At 49.0% G+C, this 16184-nt stretch overlaps 1 protein-coding gene across 1 annotated transcript; it reads right to left on the reverse strand.

The window, feature by feature from the left end:
* Positions 1-2273: 2273 nt before the first annotated feature.
* On the reverse strand, positions 2274-6899 carry NGRN (neugrin, neurite outgrowth associated). Its single transcript, XM_043489530.1, has 3 exons — positions 6589-6899; positions 6102-6212; positions 2274-3326 (listed from the first exon to the last, which is right to left on the reverse strand). Exons 1-3 carry the CDS (start codon positions 6750-6752, stop codon positions 2738-2740), a joined length of 864 nt encoding a protein of 287 aa, XP_043345465.1. The 5' UTR covers positions 6753-6899; the 3' UTR covers positions 2274-2737.
* Positions 6900-16184: the final 9285 nt, after the last annotated feature.

Raw genomic sequence — 16184 nt, forward strand, 5'->3', positions numbered from 1 at the left:
GTGAGTGAAGATCCAAGACTCTGACCATATAGAGCAGGGATGGGTTGACCTGTAGGAAGTGTAGGCCTTCTTGATAGGCAAAGGTAAAAGGCTGGACTTTCTGCCATTGTGGATTGACTGATGGATTGGGTTTCCCAGGTGGGGCTAGTGGTAAAGAACCCACCTGCTAATGCAGGAGACCTAAGAGGCTTGGGTTGGATCCCTGGGTTGGGAAGATCCCCTGGAGGAGGGCATGGCAACCCACTCCAGTATTCTTGCCTGAAGAGTCCCCACGGACAGAGGAGCCTGGTGGGCTACAGTCCCCAGGGTTGCAGAGTTGGACACTGAAGCAACTGAATACACACCTAAGGTTTCCCAGCCAGTTTTCATTCACTCAACCAATTCTGAAATCTCTGTTAGGGGGATTCCCTGGAGGTATATGGTTAGGACTCCACTGGAGGGGACATGAGTTCAGGCCCTGGTCATGGAACTAAAATACCACTTGCCACTCAGCAAAAAAAAAAACAAACCTCCTCGGGTTGGAACTGCAGCAATGAATACAGACAGGTCTCCTGCCCTTATGGGAATGGGGCAAGGAAGGTGATGACAAATAATACATTACTGCTGCTGCTGCTAAATCACGTCAGTTGTGTCCGACTCTCTGTGACCCCATAGATGGCAGCCCACCAGGTTTCTCTGTCCCTGGGATTCTCCAGGCAAGAATACTGGAGTGGGTTGCCATTTCCTTCTCCAATGCATGAAAGTGAAAAGTCAAAGTGAAGTTGCTCAGTCGTGTCCAACTCTTCACGACCCCATGGACTGTAGCCTACCAGGCTCCTCTGTCCATGGGATTTTCCAGGCAAGGGTACTAGAGTGGGTTGCCATTGCTTTCTCCAATACATTACTAATACATTTCAAATACTGGGGAAAATTAAACAGGACTAGGGTGATTAGGGAAAGCCTATGAAAGTAACATTTGACCTGAGACCTGAATGGTAAGGACCTAGCCAAATGAAAATCTGGCGACAATGAACTAGTAAGTGCAAAAGCCTAAGATTAGCATTTACAATGGAGAACAAAAGATTTAAGCTAGTGAGCATTAGGATGCTAGGGGATGAGGTAAATGGAAAAGGTATCTAGGCTAGTAATAAAAGGTTCTATTTTTTTTCATAATCCCCTGGGGAAAGGGCATAGTCAAATGATGTGCAGGAGTTAGAAATGCCTGTTTAAGCAAATAGTATCTTGCTGCTCAAAGGTTCTCATGGCAAATTACTTTTTCAAATCATAAAAATATTGGTTTGTAAATTACTTGAAAGTGACAAAGCAGTGACAAGGGCCTTGTGTGTCCACTGCTCTATTACTAAAACCTGGATTCCCCAACTTTGACTGGTATGTGATAGGGCCTTGCCGACTTATACCGAGCGAATGCTCCAGTTAACAGCAATCAGTGATATAATTGCTATTAATGACATCTGAAACAGCAACAAGATACATGAACAGACTATCAATGACAGGATTGGGATATCTACGTCTCCATTAGAAAAACATTCTGCATATAGTTAAATTCTGACTAGCCTATTTTTGCTGGTAAATTGTTAAAGCGAGACATTGTTGAGAACTATCACTGGACTCTTATGTTGCCTGAATATATCTCTATTTGTCTTTTGATAATCACTTTTTGGTGATTATATTCATCAAATACTTCTAAAACAATCTGTGAATTAACAGAAATGATGCCAGGCAATGCTGGATTCCAGGAATTTAAGATGACTTAAGAGTGAGACCTGGGTTCAAGGGCCTGTGCTGTGCTGCCACTCACTCACAGCTACATGGCTGTGGGTATATCCAAAAACCTTGATACCAAATTTGTAAAAGTGATCTATTATCTGTTCTTGTCTAGATCACAAGAGCCTTGTAAAAATCTGATAAAAACTGTAAAGTAAGATTCTATTTAAGCTTTTGGAAGTGGCTAGAGATTATGTTGAGAGCCTGTAAAGCCTGTGCCTGCCCTGTATTTCTGTTTGGACAGACCCCCACACCCCGATCTTCTTCAGGGCCCCAGCAACTAAAAGAGTGACTTTAGACTGGGTGTTTAGGGGAGGCCTAATGTCGTTTTTAAAAACGTGTCAAAGTCTGTAACTAAGCAGGGCTGATCAGCACAGAGCCCTTTGCTGGCGATACCTCTGGCCACATTTCTCTCCCAACATTTAGGGACTCTGTTTTTCTTCCCTTCCCTTCCCTTTCCTTCCCAGGTAAACAAACCCTCCCAATCCCACAGAGCACCAATCAAAACAGACTGCTTCATTTTGCTTTATTTTGCACATAATGAGGACAACCAATTGACTAAGCAGTTCCAGAACTGTTAAGTGTTCATTAATCAAGAAGTAAATGAGGCGAGAAGACAAACTTAATCTCCTCCCAAATATACTGCAAGTATCACAGAAACTTGTAACAACACATGCAATACAGGTTTTTCAACACACAGACAGCCCAAGGGAGAAGGGTGAAATCTGCAGATGGCTGTGGGTCAGAGCAGGTGCTGTGCTCCAGGAGGCTACACTCTACCTGGTGGATCACTGCTCTGCTCCCAGACACATCTGCCCTGTGAAGTCATCTGCCCTTTGTCAGGTTCAAACCTTTCATCCCACATTCCAGGCTCATCATTCCCCCTCACTTCCAAGGTGGAAATCCGTACACAGAAATCCAGGCAGAACCAAATATACTCGCCCGGCTGTGTGTCACGTGGCACATCCCCGGCTCAGATTCTGTACAGGAAGTTCCCATTACTGTCAAAGAACTCTCGTCCCCTCTGCATGACTCTGTTGCTGAAGATCTGGTCACCTGCCTCCCCTGCCTTCAGCTCTTCCAGCTTCTTGTCACTGGGTAATCCATCACTGTCAATTCCTCTGGTGCCCCTACAAGTGCCGGTAGGGTGACCTGCAGCAACAGGCACAAAGTTCTTCCCCTCCTCCAGGCCCTGGACTCCTTTATTCCTTTTCGTCTGTCTCGTTGGTATATTTGTACTCTGAGTGTTCAATTCAATCACTTTCAAAGCTGTGCTGTGACCATCGCCTTTGGATGAGGCTTCATCCCCAGGCATCAGCAAAGAACCTGATACAGACAGGCCTGCAGAAAGTGGTTTGGAGGAATCTCCAGGGCCTGGGAGCTCCGGAAGCAAACGGCCAAGTCCAATTTTCTTAAGGACTTTTTGATCCTGCTTTAGTTTCTGTTCCAATGTGGGTACGAACTTGCTTTTTAAAACCCTTCGGATCACATCAGTGCTGACATCAAAGCCTTCAGCCAATCTGGGAACTGACCAAGACTCTGCAAATTCCCTGTGTAAATACCTATGGAAAAAAGAAGCAGATTTTCCATCTGTGAAGACATCTCCTATCAGAACAGTTAACAGATTATGTAACACTAGTGATACATACATGAAAAGAAGAAAGCTTGGAAAAACTGCAAACACAGTCTCTGTCGTGCACCACTAAATGTCTACAGCCAATTCTTCTGTGCTTACAGCAATACCCAACTACTTTTAGTCATTTAATGTCAACTGGATTTCTCTCACTGCATGACAGGCCCCAGTAAGATCCAGGGGATGCAAGACAGTCTTTCCCTTCAAAGAATATACAATCCAGACATGCCTGACAGTGCAGTGATGAAGACTCCATGCTTCCAATGCAGGGAGCTGGAAGACCCAATGCAGGCAGGTTTGATCCCTGGTTAGGGAAGTAAGATCCTGCATGCCCCACTATGCAGCAAAAAAACCAAAAAAGACTGCTGTGTTGATTGAATAATAAATTGATTATTAAATTGGCTATTAATAAATTGATTATTGATTGTATAATAAATATCCAGCCCAGGGCCTATCCCTAAATAGACATTCATTAAAAAAAAAAACATACAATCTGGTGGTGGAGACAAATGTATTAACACCCAGCAAAACCAGCAACACTATGAGAAGGATCTCAGCAGAGGATGCTATGAGAGAACCAGGAAGGGAGAGGCAGGGACAGGCTAGCACCACACCTATGGGGCAGCCTAAGAATTCTTCAGGAAGTCCACCCTAGAGCTGGTCTGAAAACATGAGCAGTTGTAACAAGCTGGGAGAGGAGAGTAGAAGAACAGGGGGTCAAAGGAACTGATGGTAGAGGAGGCAGCAGATGAAATACAAAGAAGCACATCACCTTTGTTGGGAAGAGTTCTAGCTGTGTGACAGTGGGGGAAGGAGCAAGACCATGTCTTGCTTAGGGATTCTGGAGTTTATCTCAGAGCAACAGTGAACAAAGAAAGAATTTTAAGCACATGAGCAAATTTTCATTTTGAAGCTCAATCCAGTGACAGTGAAACAGGGTGCAGTCATCAGTTAGATTCCTTGAACTGTAATCTGTATATTAATGAACAATAATAATCTGTAAGGGTCAAGGGAGAATTTCAAGAATGCAGACAAGGTCAAATGCTGAGAAGTATTAGACAAGTTAAAGTGTTGAGAGTCAGTTATGCCTAGCACTGAGGAAGTCACTGGTATATTTGTGAGCAGTTTCATTGTCATGATGAAACAAACAAAAATGAGAGCAGGGAACCAGGAGGGAACTAAAGGAGGAGGGCGTGTTGAGTAAACTTGACAGTTGGGTTTCCTTTTTTTTTTGTAATCCAAGTGACTGACTTAAGTTTTGCTTGCCAAGGCATGCACTCTGAAGATGGCTGTCTTCAATAAACACACTGCCAGCCACACAACTAGATAAAAAGCTGGGCTCCAGCCACCCCACTGAGGCACCTTTGTTTCAGAGATCATGGTTGACTTCAACAACTAACCACGTGGGCCACTTGCCTTTTCTCTTCCTGTGCTTTAAATTCCCACTGAATTCACCAATAAAGAGTAAGCCCTCAAAACCCTACCCCTCCCCACCCACCGCCAAAAAAATCTCAGGCCCCAGTGCTCAACCCCAGTAAAAGTAGAACTCCAGGCCCTTGCAACTCTCTCTAGCCATGGCCTTGCTGTGTGGCCTCAGGTGAGCTGTGTAATTTTCAGGTCCTGTAAGTAATAAACTTCCACCCACCCCCAGCCAAAGTTGAGGTCATTGAAGGGCATGTTGTAATCTTAAGACACAATAGCTGGTCCAGCCACAGCACTGGTTATTGACAGACTGGGCCCAGCATACAACACAGACAACTTTAAGTTGACAGAAAAAGGTACCTGAGGAATTAGGTGGGGATTTGACCTAGAGCACCCAGAGGACCGGTCCTAGACAAGTGAAGAACTGCCACTTCCCCAGTGATATGACTAGAGTACAAGACTGAAAGTGGAAAGAGAGGAGGAGTCCAAGAAGCTTTAATAACTTTTAACCTAATGGCCTGATTTTTCTCTGAAATAAAAAGATTATTTACTGATCCCCAAAGGGGAGGTGACAGGTAAGAAGATGGAAGGGTTAAAAATGCTGGCATTCAAGACAAGAGAGGAAGCTGATAGAAGAGAGGTGTTGCAGGCTCATAAAATCTTGATCATCTCTATAACACCCCCTTATTCTAAGTCTCAACTCCAGAATTATTCTGGTGAGAATGAAAAACGGAACATAACCTTTGGAAGAATATTTAACAATATTTACCAAAATGCAAATTCATTTACTTTTGGCTTCAGCAAACCTACTTCTGAGAATGTGTATAATGCTTCTGGCAGGTATGTACATTGATGGGTACACAAGGTCATGCACCGGAGCACTACTTGTTACAGTAAGTGAGTGGGAACAAATCAAGTGCCCACCATAAAAGATCAGTAATACAAACTACAATTTACTAAGCATCTACAAAAGAGAATGAGGTCTTTCTTGGGAAGTTGAAAGATCTTCGGAATATATTAAGTGAACAAAGTAAATTGTAGAAAAGTTATTTATAAATTCTGTTTGAGACTACGAAAGTGAAAATAAAATTCTACATTCACATGAGCTTGCTTGTATGTGCAGAAGGAAACCTAGATAGTGACACAAGAAAACTATTAAAAATACTATCCATAGGAGACTAAGAGGGTTAACACTTGTCAACACATATGCCGTTATACTGCTTTAATTTTGAGCCATATGTAATGTACTATGTATTCAAAACAAAAATCATAATGGTCTTACCGGATCTGCTCCATGGCTTCCCACGTCAGGGTCCTGGGCGGGGCACCTGACGCCTCCATTTGCCTCCGAATTTTCTGGAACCGAATGGCTTTTTTCTGTCGTTTCAGGGTGCTGGGGGAGAGAACCAATTGCAGAAACCATGCCTAGACGCTAGATGGGTGGTTTAGGAGCCTTGGGGTCAGTCACAGAGCGTCCAGCGCACTTCACTTTGGAAACACTACCTGGCCATGTCGGCCAGCCAGAACACCGCCCCAGAAGTCTAACACCAAGAACAACAGCCCATAAGCTGTTGCTGAATTCTTTAGTCGGGTGATGAAATACGTCCTTGGTGAGGACCTGTGGTCGCAAAGGATCTAACACCTGCCCCTGCGCCCCTAAAAACGGGTGAGAAGGGCTGCTGCAGGACGCCCAGCGCCAACCAGTCGCGGACAAGGGCGCCCAGACCAAGGCCCTGCTTCAAGCTGAGGGCCCGGGAAGGAGCCGGTACCTCTCCACTTCCTGCAGTTCTCGCTCCTCCGGTTCCCAGTCGAAATCGGGATCCGGTTCTCGGCTGATAGAGCCCGGGATGGTCACCCCCCGGGTAGCAAACCCACAGCGAGCGACAGCTGCGCGGACACGGCCGCCCCGGAAAACCTTCAGGGTGAACGCCATGTTTACAAAAAAAACCTTCACGACCCGCGGAGTGGCAGCACCGGAAGCTAGGGACGGAACCGGAAGTACGCTTGGGCGAGAGCTGGGGTAGGTCGCGGTTCTTTCCGGCTTCAGGCTGAAGGCGTGGCTTTTGGGTTTAAACCGCTCTGTGCCCCAGCCATCTCCGACAATAACTACAGGGCGGGGCGGGGGGTGGGGGTGGTGTTTTCTCTGCAACTCCCGGAACCGGAATGAGGTAGAGGACGCTCCTGCCAAACGCGATAAATTTTTAAGACGAGATCATTGGCCAAGAGCCGCCAGACCCTCTACCCCAAGGGCTACTTAGGCCGGCCTGCCTCCGCCATGGTCACAAGAAGGGCGTCCCCTCAGCGGTTCTGTGATGGCGACAGCCCCGAGCTGTGGAAACTCGACTCCTCTGGGAAACGGACTTCTTGTCACCTGGATGACCTCTAGCCCCGGGCTGCACCCAGAGTCCAGATTTAGCAGTAAATCTACGCTAAGGTTTGAAGGACGGAGGTGACAAGTTGTTGTGTGGCTGCCAGGGCTAACACCATGACAGGCGGCCCGGACCTAAGTCTCGGTTTCCCCCGAAATGGTAAGATTCCCTACCCCCATCAGGCCACCTGGAGCCAGCCAATCTACATGCGCCCAGTAAGAAAAAGGGAACCTATCAGGGGAAAGCTGAAAAGCCCGCAAACGCCGAAGTTTGAAAAAAAGCCCGCGAAAGTTTGGACCAATAAAATTGCTTTGCAAACATGTAACCATGTTTGCCTGGTTAAGCCAGCTTAAGCTTATGCCAGCTACCAACTGCTTATGCTCACCCTATAAATTTGTGTAACAGCTTGGGCTCGGGGCTCTCTGACCCCGCACCACTGCGTTGGATGCGCCAAGAGTCAGCAATAAACTTCCCTTTTTGCAAGTTGCATTGTCTTGGAGGCCTTCTCTCTTCCCGCTCAGGGATTCAGACATTGGGCATAACATTTGGGGGCTCATCCAGGATCCCTTGACCGGGGGAAGAGAACACTTACAGGACAGAGGGGAAGGATAGATAATAGCACCGGTGCTCAGGCAGGACAAGAAGTTCAGCGTAAATCCGAGGCCCTGCTGTGAGGCAGGAAGGTATCTGGCACAGGAGAAAGCTTTCTATAGGGGGTTAAGACGTTCCAGCCGGCGTAAGACCGAGGCCAGCGGACGCGCTGGAAGGCAGCCGGCTCTGCAGGAAGGAGAGTTCCTCTCCTGATCCCGAGTCTGGTGAGCAGTGGACGCCATTCGGTAAGGTGAACCTAGTACCAGGGGGGCAAGAAAACTCAGGGGGCCCGAAAACCCAGCACTGTGTTGTCGGCCGACGTTTGTCTGTCCGTGTGTTTGTCTTCGGCTCTCCATGTTTGTGTGTGTGCTGGCGTTGTCTCTGGTCTCGTTCCCTTCTGGTGCATCGTTCTCTTCTCTCTCCTCTGACTTATTCTCCTTCTCCTCTTCTTCTGTGATCTGCTCTCAATTCCTTTTCTTTTCAGGAGTTTCAGTGAACAGGCGAACGGTTGTGGGGGCAATTGATGAGTCCCGGCCAGGGCTACACTCTGGCGGACTCTGATGGCCCTACAATAAGTGAGCATCAGTAACTAGAGCCTGACTGGGTGAAACTCTCCTTTAACATCCTTAACTGAGGACGTGGCCTAAAATTCTTCGTGTGGGCACGGGTCAGGCACTTAAAGGCCATTAGGGCGCCTGCCACTTGAAGACTCCTGTGAGAGGATAAGGGGGTCACGGAACGGGCTAGAAACCCCTAGGGTGCCCGCCCCCAGCAAGAAAACTTCTGTGCAACGACACAGGCATATAAACAATTCCAAAAGCATACCATAAGCCCAACCTCTTGGCCGCCACCACTCCCGGTAGGATTTTTGGTGGTCGTTCTCAGTGACTTCTTCTCTCTCCCACTCTTCCCTACCATTTATTCTTTGACCATGGGTCAGGGAGAATCTACTCCACTTTCCCTCATGACTGACCATTTTTCGGATGTCAGGGCCAGGGCCCATAACTTGTCTTTGCTAGTCAAGAAAAGTAAATTAATAACATTTTGCTCTGTAGAGTGGCCCGCCTTCCAGGTTGGATGGCCTCCGGAAGGCACCTTTCAACCGTCCATCATACAGGCTGTGAAGGAGAAGATTATGGCTCCGGATCCCTGGGGCCATCCGGGTCAGGTCCCCTGTCATGGTTTGGCAGGATCTAGTGGAAAATCCGCCTAAGTGGTTAAAACCTTTCGTTCACAAACCTCCTAGTTCTTCTAATTCACAGGTCCTGGTGATGGAGACCCCCCCCGGAGGAAACCAAAAAGAAACAGGACCCAAAACTAGTCTTACAGGAATCCTCTTATCCAAACCTGATAGATCTAGAAATGGAGATGAGGCCTCCGCCATATGTGCCCCCCTTGCAATTCCCTCCGAGGAGAGAAGCTCCCACGGGTGAACCGAGAAGACTAAGAGGGCCAACGGGAACTGACCATGAGGGGGGACCAACATTGGGGACCCGGGGGAGAGCTAGGGGAGAGAGAGAGGGGTGGGCAAGACCCTGGGGACCCAGAGTTACCTTCATCCACTGTTCAGGCGCTCCCCGTCCGAGTGGGACCAGCTGACCCGGAAGGAGAGCGAACCTATCAGTACTGGCCCTTTTCCACGAGTGACCTGTACAATTGGAAGACCCAAAACCCTCCTTTCTCAGAGAAACCCCAAGGCCTCACTGACCTCTTAGATTCCATTTTGTTCACTCACAACCCCACCTGGGATGATTGTCAACAGCTGTTGCAGGTGCTCTTCACCACAGAAGAACAGGAGCGAGTTCTGGCAGAGGCGCGGAAATGGGTCCTGGGGGCCGACGGGAGGCCAACCGCCCAGCCTCATCTCGTGGACGAGGGGTTTCCTCTGTTGTGGCCTAACTGGGATTTTGAGCGAGCGGAAGGTAGGGAGCGTCTTCGTGTGTACCGCCAGACTCGGATGACTGGCCCGCGGGCCGCAGCAAGAAAGCCGACAAATTTGGCAAAGGTAAATTTAGTAAGGCAAGAGCCCGCTGAGAGCCCGGCAGCCTTCCTAGAGAGGCTGATGGAAGCGTTCAGACAATATACACCTATGGACCCCCAGGCTGAGGAGTCACGCACTGCAGTTCTGTTAGCGTTTGTAAATCAGGCAGCCCCAGATATTAGGAGGAAATTACAAAAGATAGAGGGATTGGGAGAACAGACAATACAGGATCTACTGAAAGTAGCTGAAAAGGTATTTAATAATAGGGAGACCACAGAAGAAAAGGAAGAATGAATTCGACGGGAGGAAAGGGAATTAGCTGAGAAAATCAGGAAGGAAGATAGGGAACATAGGGCGAGGGAAAACTGGAAGAACCAGAGGGAGCTAGCCCAGATTCTTTTTGCGGGGATAAAGGCCGGGACAAAATTGAGGGAACCTCGAGACCCCCGGACGGGAGAAAAAGAGAGACCAAAAAGGCAGGCCTTAAAGAAAGATCAGTGCGCCTACTGCAAAGAACAGGGGCACTGGAAAAACGAGTGCCCTAAGAGGTACCCGAGGAGAGGAACGACCCAGAGAGAGAGAATCTCCCCTGGAACTCGAGTTCTATATGCAGGGGAAGACAGTGACTAGGGGAGTCAAGACTCGGCACCCCTCCCCGAGTCCTGGGTAACCATACATGTGGAGGGGAAACCCGTTGGCTTCATGGTAGATACTGGCGCCCAACACTCTGCTTTAAATCAAAAACTGGGACCAATGTCTAAGAAAACCAGCTTGGTGCAAGGAGCCACGGGGACAAAAAGATATTGTTGGACCACAGAACGAAAAGTGAATCTGGAGACCCACCAGGTGTCCCATTCGTTTTTGGTGATACCAGAATGCCCAGCCCCTCTACTTGGAAGAGACTTGTTGACTAAAGTTAATGCTCAGATTCATTTTGACCCTGGGGGAATGACAGTCACGGATGGACTGGGACAGCTGATACATGTCTTATCCCTAGCCTTAAGAGATGAATACAGACTTTTTGCACCTAAGCCCTCAGAGACCATAGCACCAGATGTACAACCGTGGGTCCATAAATACCCACTGGCCTGGGCAGAAACGGCAGGAATGGGACTGGCCAAACAGAGACATCCAGTCATCATCAAGCTAAAGGCCGAGGCAATTCCTGTGAGGGTGAGACAGTACCCCACGAGCCAGGAAGCTCGGCGGGGGATCACCCCCCACATTTGACATCTCATGGATGCTGGAATTCTCAAGCGGTGCCAATCCCCTTGGAACACCCCCTTACTGCCCGTGAAGCAGCCAGGGGGGACAGATTACAGACCTGTCCAAGACCTGTGAGAAGTCAACAAACGGGTGAGTGACATACACCCCACTGTCCCTAACCCGTATACCCTCCTGAGCAGTTTGCTGCCTGAGTACACTTGGTACACTGTGTTGGACTAGAAAGATGCCTTTTTCAGCCTACCCCTGGCGGCCCAGAGCCAGGAGATATTTGCCTTTGAGTGGACCGAGGGGGAAGGCCAACCAGTAGTACAATTAACTTGGACCCGCCTCCCACAGGGGTTCAAGAACTCCCCTACCTTGTTTAATGAGGCTCTGAGTGAGGACCTCTACGAATATCGGGCTTGCCACCCAGAGGTCATTCTGCTACAATATGTGGATGACCTTATGTTGGCTGAAACCACAGAGGAGGCATGCAGCTGTGCCACCGGGGACCTCTTACAGACCCTAGGCACCTTGGGGTATCGCGCTAGCGTAAAGAAGGTGCAAATAGCCTGGCAAGAGGTCACCTATTTGGGGTACAAGATCAGGCAGGGGCAAAGGTGGCTAACCCAGGCCATGAAGGAAACAATATTGCAGATACCAGAGCCCAAGACCCCCCGCCAGGTGAGAGAGTTTCTGGGGACTGTTGGATATTGCAGACTGTGGATCATGGGGTTTGCTGAGAAGGCCTGGCCCTTGTATGAGGGAAGTAAAGAGACCCCAAACTGGACTTGGACTGAGCCAATGAAACAGGCTTTCCAGACACTCAGACGGGCCCTACTAGAAGCCCCAGCCCTTGCCCTGCCTAACCCAAATAAGCCATTCCAGCAGTTTGTAGATGAAAAGCAAGGAATAGGAAAGGGGGTCTTGACGCAACAATGGGAACCGTGGAAGCGGCCGGTGGCATACCTTTTGAAGCGATTGGACCCGGTGGCCGCTGGGTGGCCCCCTTGCCTTCGCATCATCGCAGCCACTGCCCTCCTTGTCCGCGACGCTGACAAGTTGACGTATGGACAGCAACTCTTGGTTTACAACCCCCCACGCCATTAAAGGGGTTTTGAAGCAGCCGCCGGGTAAGTGGATCTCCAGTGCCCGCTTGACACATTACCAGGCCTTGCTGCTCGATGCCCCACAGGTGCGTTTTCAGACCCCTTGGTCCTGAATCCGGCCACGCTTCTACCTAACCCAGAGAAAGACCGCCCTCTCCATGATTGCAGTGAGATACTGGCTGAGGCCCTGGCGGCATGAAAAGACTTAACTGATGTACCCCTAAACAACAGTGAGCTAGTATGGTTCACCGATGGGAGCAGCTATGTAAAAGATGGGAAAAGGAAGGCGGGAGCCGCCATAGTTGATGATTCAGGACAGACGATATGGGCTGAGACACATCCCCCAAACACTTCTGCGCAAAAAGCAGAATTGATTGCCCTAATACAGGCCCTGGAGCAAACCAAAGGGAAGAGAATCACCATTTTTACTGACAGCCGATACGCTTTCAGCACTGCCCATATTCAAGGTCCAATATACCAAGAAAGGGGATTTCGGACAGCTGAGGGGAAGGAGGTCAAAAATTTGCTCGAGATTTGCAGGCTCCTGGAAGCTGTCCAACTGCCCCGGGCAGTAGCAATAGTACATGTCCCCGGTCACCAGAAAGGAGAAGACCCTAAGGCACGGGGCAATCGTGCCGCTAATGCGGCCGCTCAAAGAGCGGCTAGCTGGGACTACGCCGCCCCCATATTAGCCGTGGGACTTCCACCTCCTGGTATGGGGACCTTGCCACCAGTTCCCAAATATTCCCTCCCTGATCTCGCCTGGATCAACGAGGATACCACCCTCCAGAAGGATGACAAAGATGGATGGTACCGAGATCAAAACAACAACCTGATATTGCCTGCCACCCTGGGTCGTCACCTGTGTGAACACCTGCACACAACTACACACTTGGGAGAAAGAAAGACCCTAACACTTCTCCAGATGGCCTGCCTGAGGTTCCCTCGACAAAATGCAACTGTACGAGAGATAATTTAGGCTTGCAAAGCATGCCAGTTAATGAGGGCAGGGAAGAAGCAGCACAGGGGAATGAGATACCGAGGGGAAAAGCCAGGCCAACACTGGGAGATAGATTTCACTGAGGTAAGGCCAGGCAAGTAAGGGTATCGCTATCTGTTGGTTCTGGTAGATACCTTCTCGGGGTGGGTGGAAGCCTTCCCCGCTAAGGGAGAGACAGCAATAGTGGTTGCTAAAAAGATCTTAGAGGAGATAGTGCCTAGGTACGGGCTGCCAGTGACTATGGGCTCTGATAACGGACCTGCCTTTGTGAGCCAGATTGTACAAGGGCTGGCCCAAGCTCTGGGGACAAAATGGAAGTTACATTGTGGATATAATCCCCAGAGCTCAGGACAGGTTGAGAGAATGAATCGGACCCTAAAAGAAACTTTGACAAAGTTGGCAATAGAGACTGGTGGGGACTGGGTGACCCTCCTTCCCTTCGCACTCTTTCGGGCGCATAACACCCCTTATAATCTGAATCTTACCCCTTTTGAGATTCTGTATGGAAGACCCCCTCCTGTGTGTCCTATTTTCGAAGGAAAATGCCTGCCACCCCCTACTTTGGGACAATTCCAGCAAACTCTGATGGCATTAAGAAAGGTGCATAACCATGTTTGAAAATTGATTCGAGAGATACACGAGGGCCAAAATAAGGGGGCCATCCCCTCACATAATATTGGCCCAGGTGATTGGGTTTGGGTAAAACGGCACCAATCTAAAGTATTAGAACCTAGATGGAAAGGCCCTTATGTTGTTCTCCTTACCACTCCTACCACTGTCAAGGTCGACGGGATTGGACCCTGGGTTCACTGCAATCACGTGCGGCAAGCCACACCGGAAGAACAGGAAAAAGCACGAGCAGAATGGAAGGCGAGTCCTCACCCGTCAAATCCTTTGAAACTGAAACTCGCCCGCCGGGAGGCCTCCTAATTCTCCTGCTGATGGCAGCTCTCATCGACCCAGGAGCGACCAGTCATAACCCCCATCAACCTGCTAAGATCACCTGGAAACTCAACGACGGGCAGACTCATGAGCTGCTCAACGAGACCTCAGGAATCCACCCTCCAAACACCTGGTGGCCAGACCTATACTTCAGTCTCTCGGGCCTCTTCGCTAAGCAAGATGGTCTCTATGATAAGTACTATAGGGATGGGATAGAGAACCATAGGTTGGGGTTCTGGGCTTGCCCGGGCAACATAAGTAATAACTGGAAAACCTGTGGTGGCATAGGAAGCTATTATTGCAGGAGCTGGAGTTGTGTGACCTCTTGTGATGGACCCCAGAGGTGGGATGTCGGAAACAGAGATCTAGTTAACTTCACCTTCAATGACCACAGACACCAGGGGCCTCAGGTACGGGTACAGTTTAACCAGGAACGGGCGAAAAAGGAAAACCGCTGGACCTCAGGACTAACATGGGGCTTTCAGCTTCACGTAAATTGGCCTGGCCCCTACCCAGGTGAGCTTTTAATCATTAAACAGGTTATTGAGCCGGTGCAGGTACATAGTTTAGGTCCCAATCTGGTCGAAACATCACAGGGGCACAAGGCGACCCCCAAGCCAACCACCTCCAGACCAAGCTCACCGAGAACATTTAACATCTCCTCCACCCCAAGCCTCAGAGGCAACCTGACGGAAACCCTTGGCCCTCTGACTGTTACTACTAGCTCAGCAATTCAGGACTCCCTATGGGCCTTAGTGAATGCAGCCTTTACAGTCTTAAACCATACCAACCCTAATGCGACCCAATCCTGCTGGCTTTGTTATAATCTTCGCCCCCCCTTCTATGAGGCCATAGGCCTCAATGTCTCTTACAACTTGTCTTCAGGCCAGAACCCACCCCAATGCCGATGGGAAGAACGCAAGGCTGGCCTCACAATGAATGAGGTCTGGGGACAGGGACTCTGTTTGGGCACAGTGCCACGTGATAAAGCTCCCCTTTGTGCCCAGACTATTGGTAACCTAAGCTTACACGGCAAAAATTGGATTGTGCCAGAGGTTGGGGGTTGGTGGATTTGTTCACATACTGGGCTAACCCCATGTTTAAATGTGAAGGTTTTCAACCAGAGTCAAGAATTCTGTGTCCTGGTTGCTGTAATGCCAAAAATCTTATACCACTCTAAAGAAGTTATGTACTCACATTGGGACCGGGAAATGCTAAGACAAAAGAGAGAGCCAATCAGTGCGATCACCATGGCAACCTTGTTCAGTCTTGGGCTGGCAGGAGCAGGGACAAGAATAGCTTCACTATCTCTGCAAGGCCAAGGGTTTTCCTCCCTACGAGCCGCCATAGATGAAGATATAACTCGCATAGAAAAATCAATCAGCCACTTGGAGAACTCTCTGACTTCCTTGTCTGAGGTGGTCTTGCAGAATAGAAGAAGATTAGACTTGATTTTTCTCCAACAGGGTGGGGTCTGCGCGGCTCTGGGAGAAGAATGTTGTTTCTATGCAGACCATACAGGAGTAGTAAGAGAATCTATGGCAAAAGTGAGAGAAGGACTGGCGCAACGAAAGAGGGAACGGGAGGCCCAGCAGGGATGGTTTGAGTCCTGGTTTCAACGCTCCCCCTGGCTGACCACCTTAGTTTCCACCCTCCTGGGCCCACTTATAGTGCTATTATTAATACTCACGTTTGGCCCTTGTATTTTAAACCGGCTAATGTCATTTATTAAAGAACGTCTAAATACCATTCAGATTATGGTATTGAGGCAACAATATCAGATGGTAGCCCAGGATGAAGAGAAGGATTCCTCTACAGAAACAACAAGACAGGGGGGAATGTGAGGCTGCCAGGGCTAACACCATGACAGGCGGCCCGGACCTAAGTTTCGGTTTCCCCCGAAATGGTAAGATTCCCTACCCCCATCAGGCCACCTGGAGCCAGCCAATCAACATGCACCCAGTAAGAAAAAGGGAACCTATCAGGGGAAAGCTGAAAAGCCTGTGAACGCCCAAGTTTGAAAAAAAGCCCGCAAAAGTTTGGACCAATAAAATTGCTTTGCAAACATGTAACCATGTTTGCCTGGTTAAGCCAGCTTAAGCTTATGCCAGCTACCAACTGCTTATGCTCACCCTATAAATTTGTGTAACAGCTTGGGCTCGGGGCT

This window comes from Cervus canadensis, chromosome 17 (assembly GCF_019320065.1).
Source record: "Cervus canadensis isolate Bull #8, Minnesota chromosome 17, ASM1932006v1, whole genome shotgun sequence".
NCBI lineage: Eukaryota > Metazoa > Chordata > Mammalia > Artiodactyla > Cervidae > Cervus > Cervus canadensis.

Coding starts and splice junctions, on each gene's coding strand:
- NGRN (XM_043489530.1), bottom strand. CDS start 6,752: ATGGCGTTCACCCTGAAGGTTTTCCGGGGCGGCCGTGTCCGCGCAGCT. Junction 6,213..6,588: donor GAACTGCAGGAAGTGGAGAG/GTACCGGCTCCT, acceptor TCTCTCCCCCAG/CACCCTGAAACGACAGAAAA. Junction 3,327..6,101: donor GAAGCCATGGAGCAGATCCG/GTAAGACCATTA, acceptor TTTTTTCCATAG/GTATTTACACAGGGAATTTG.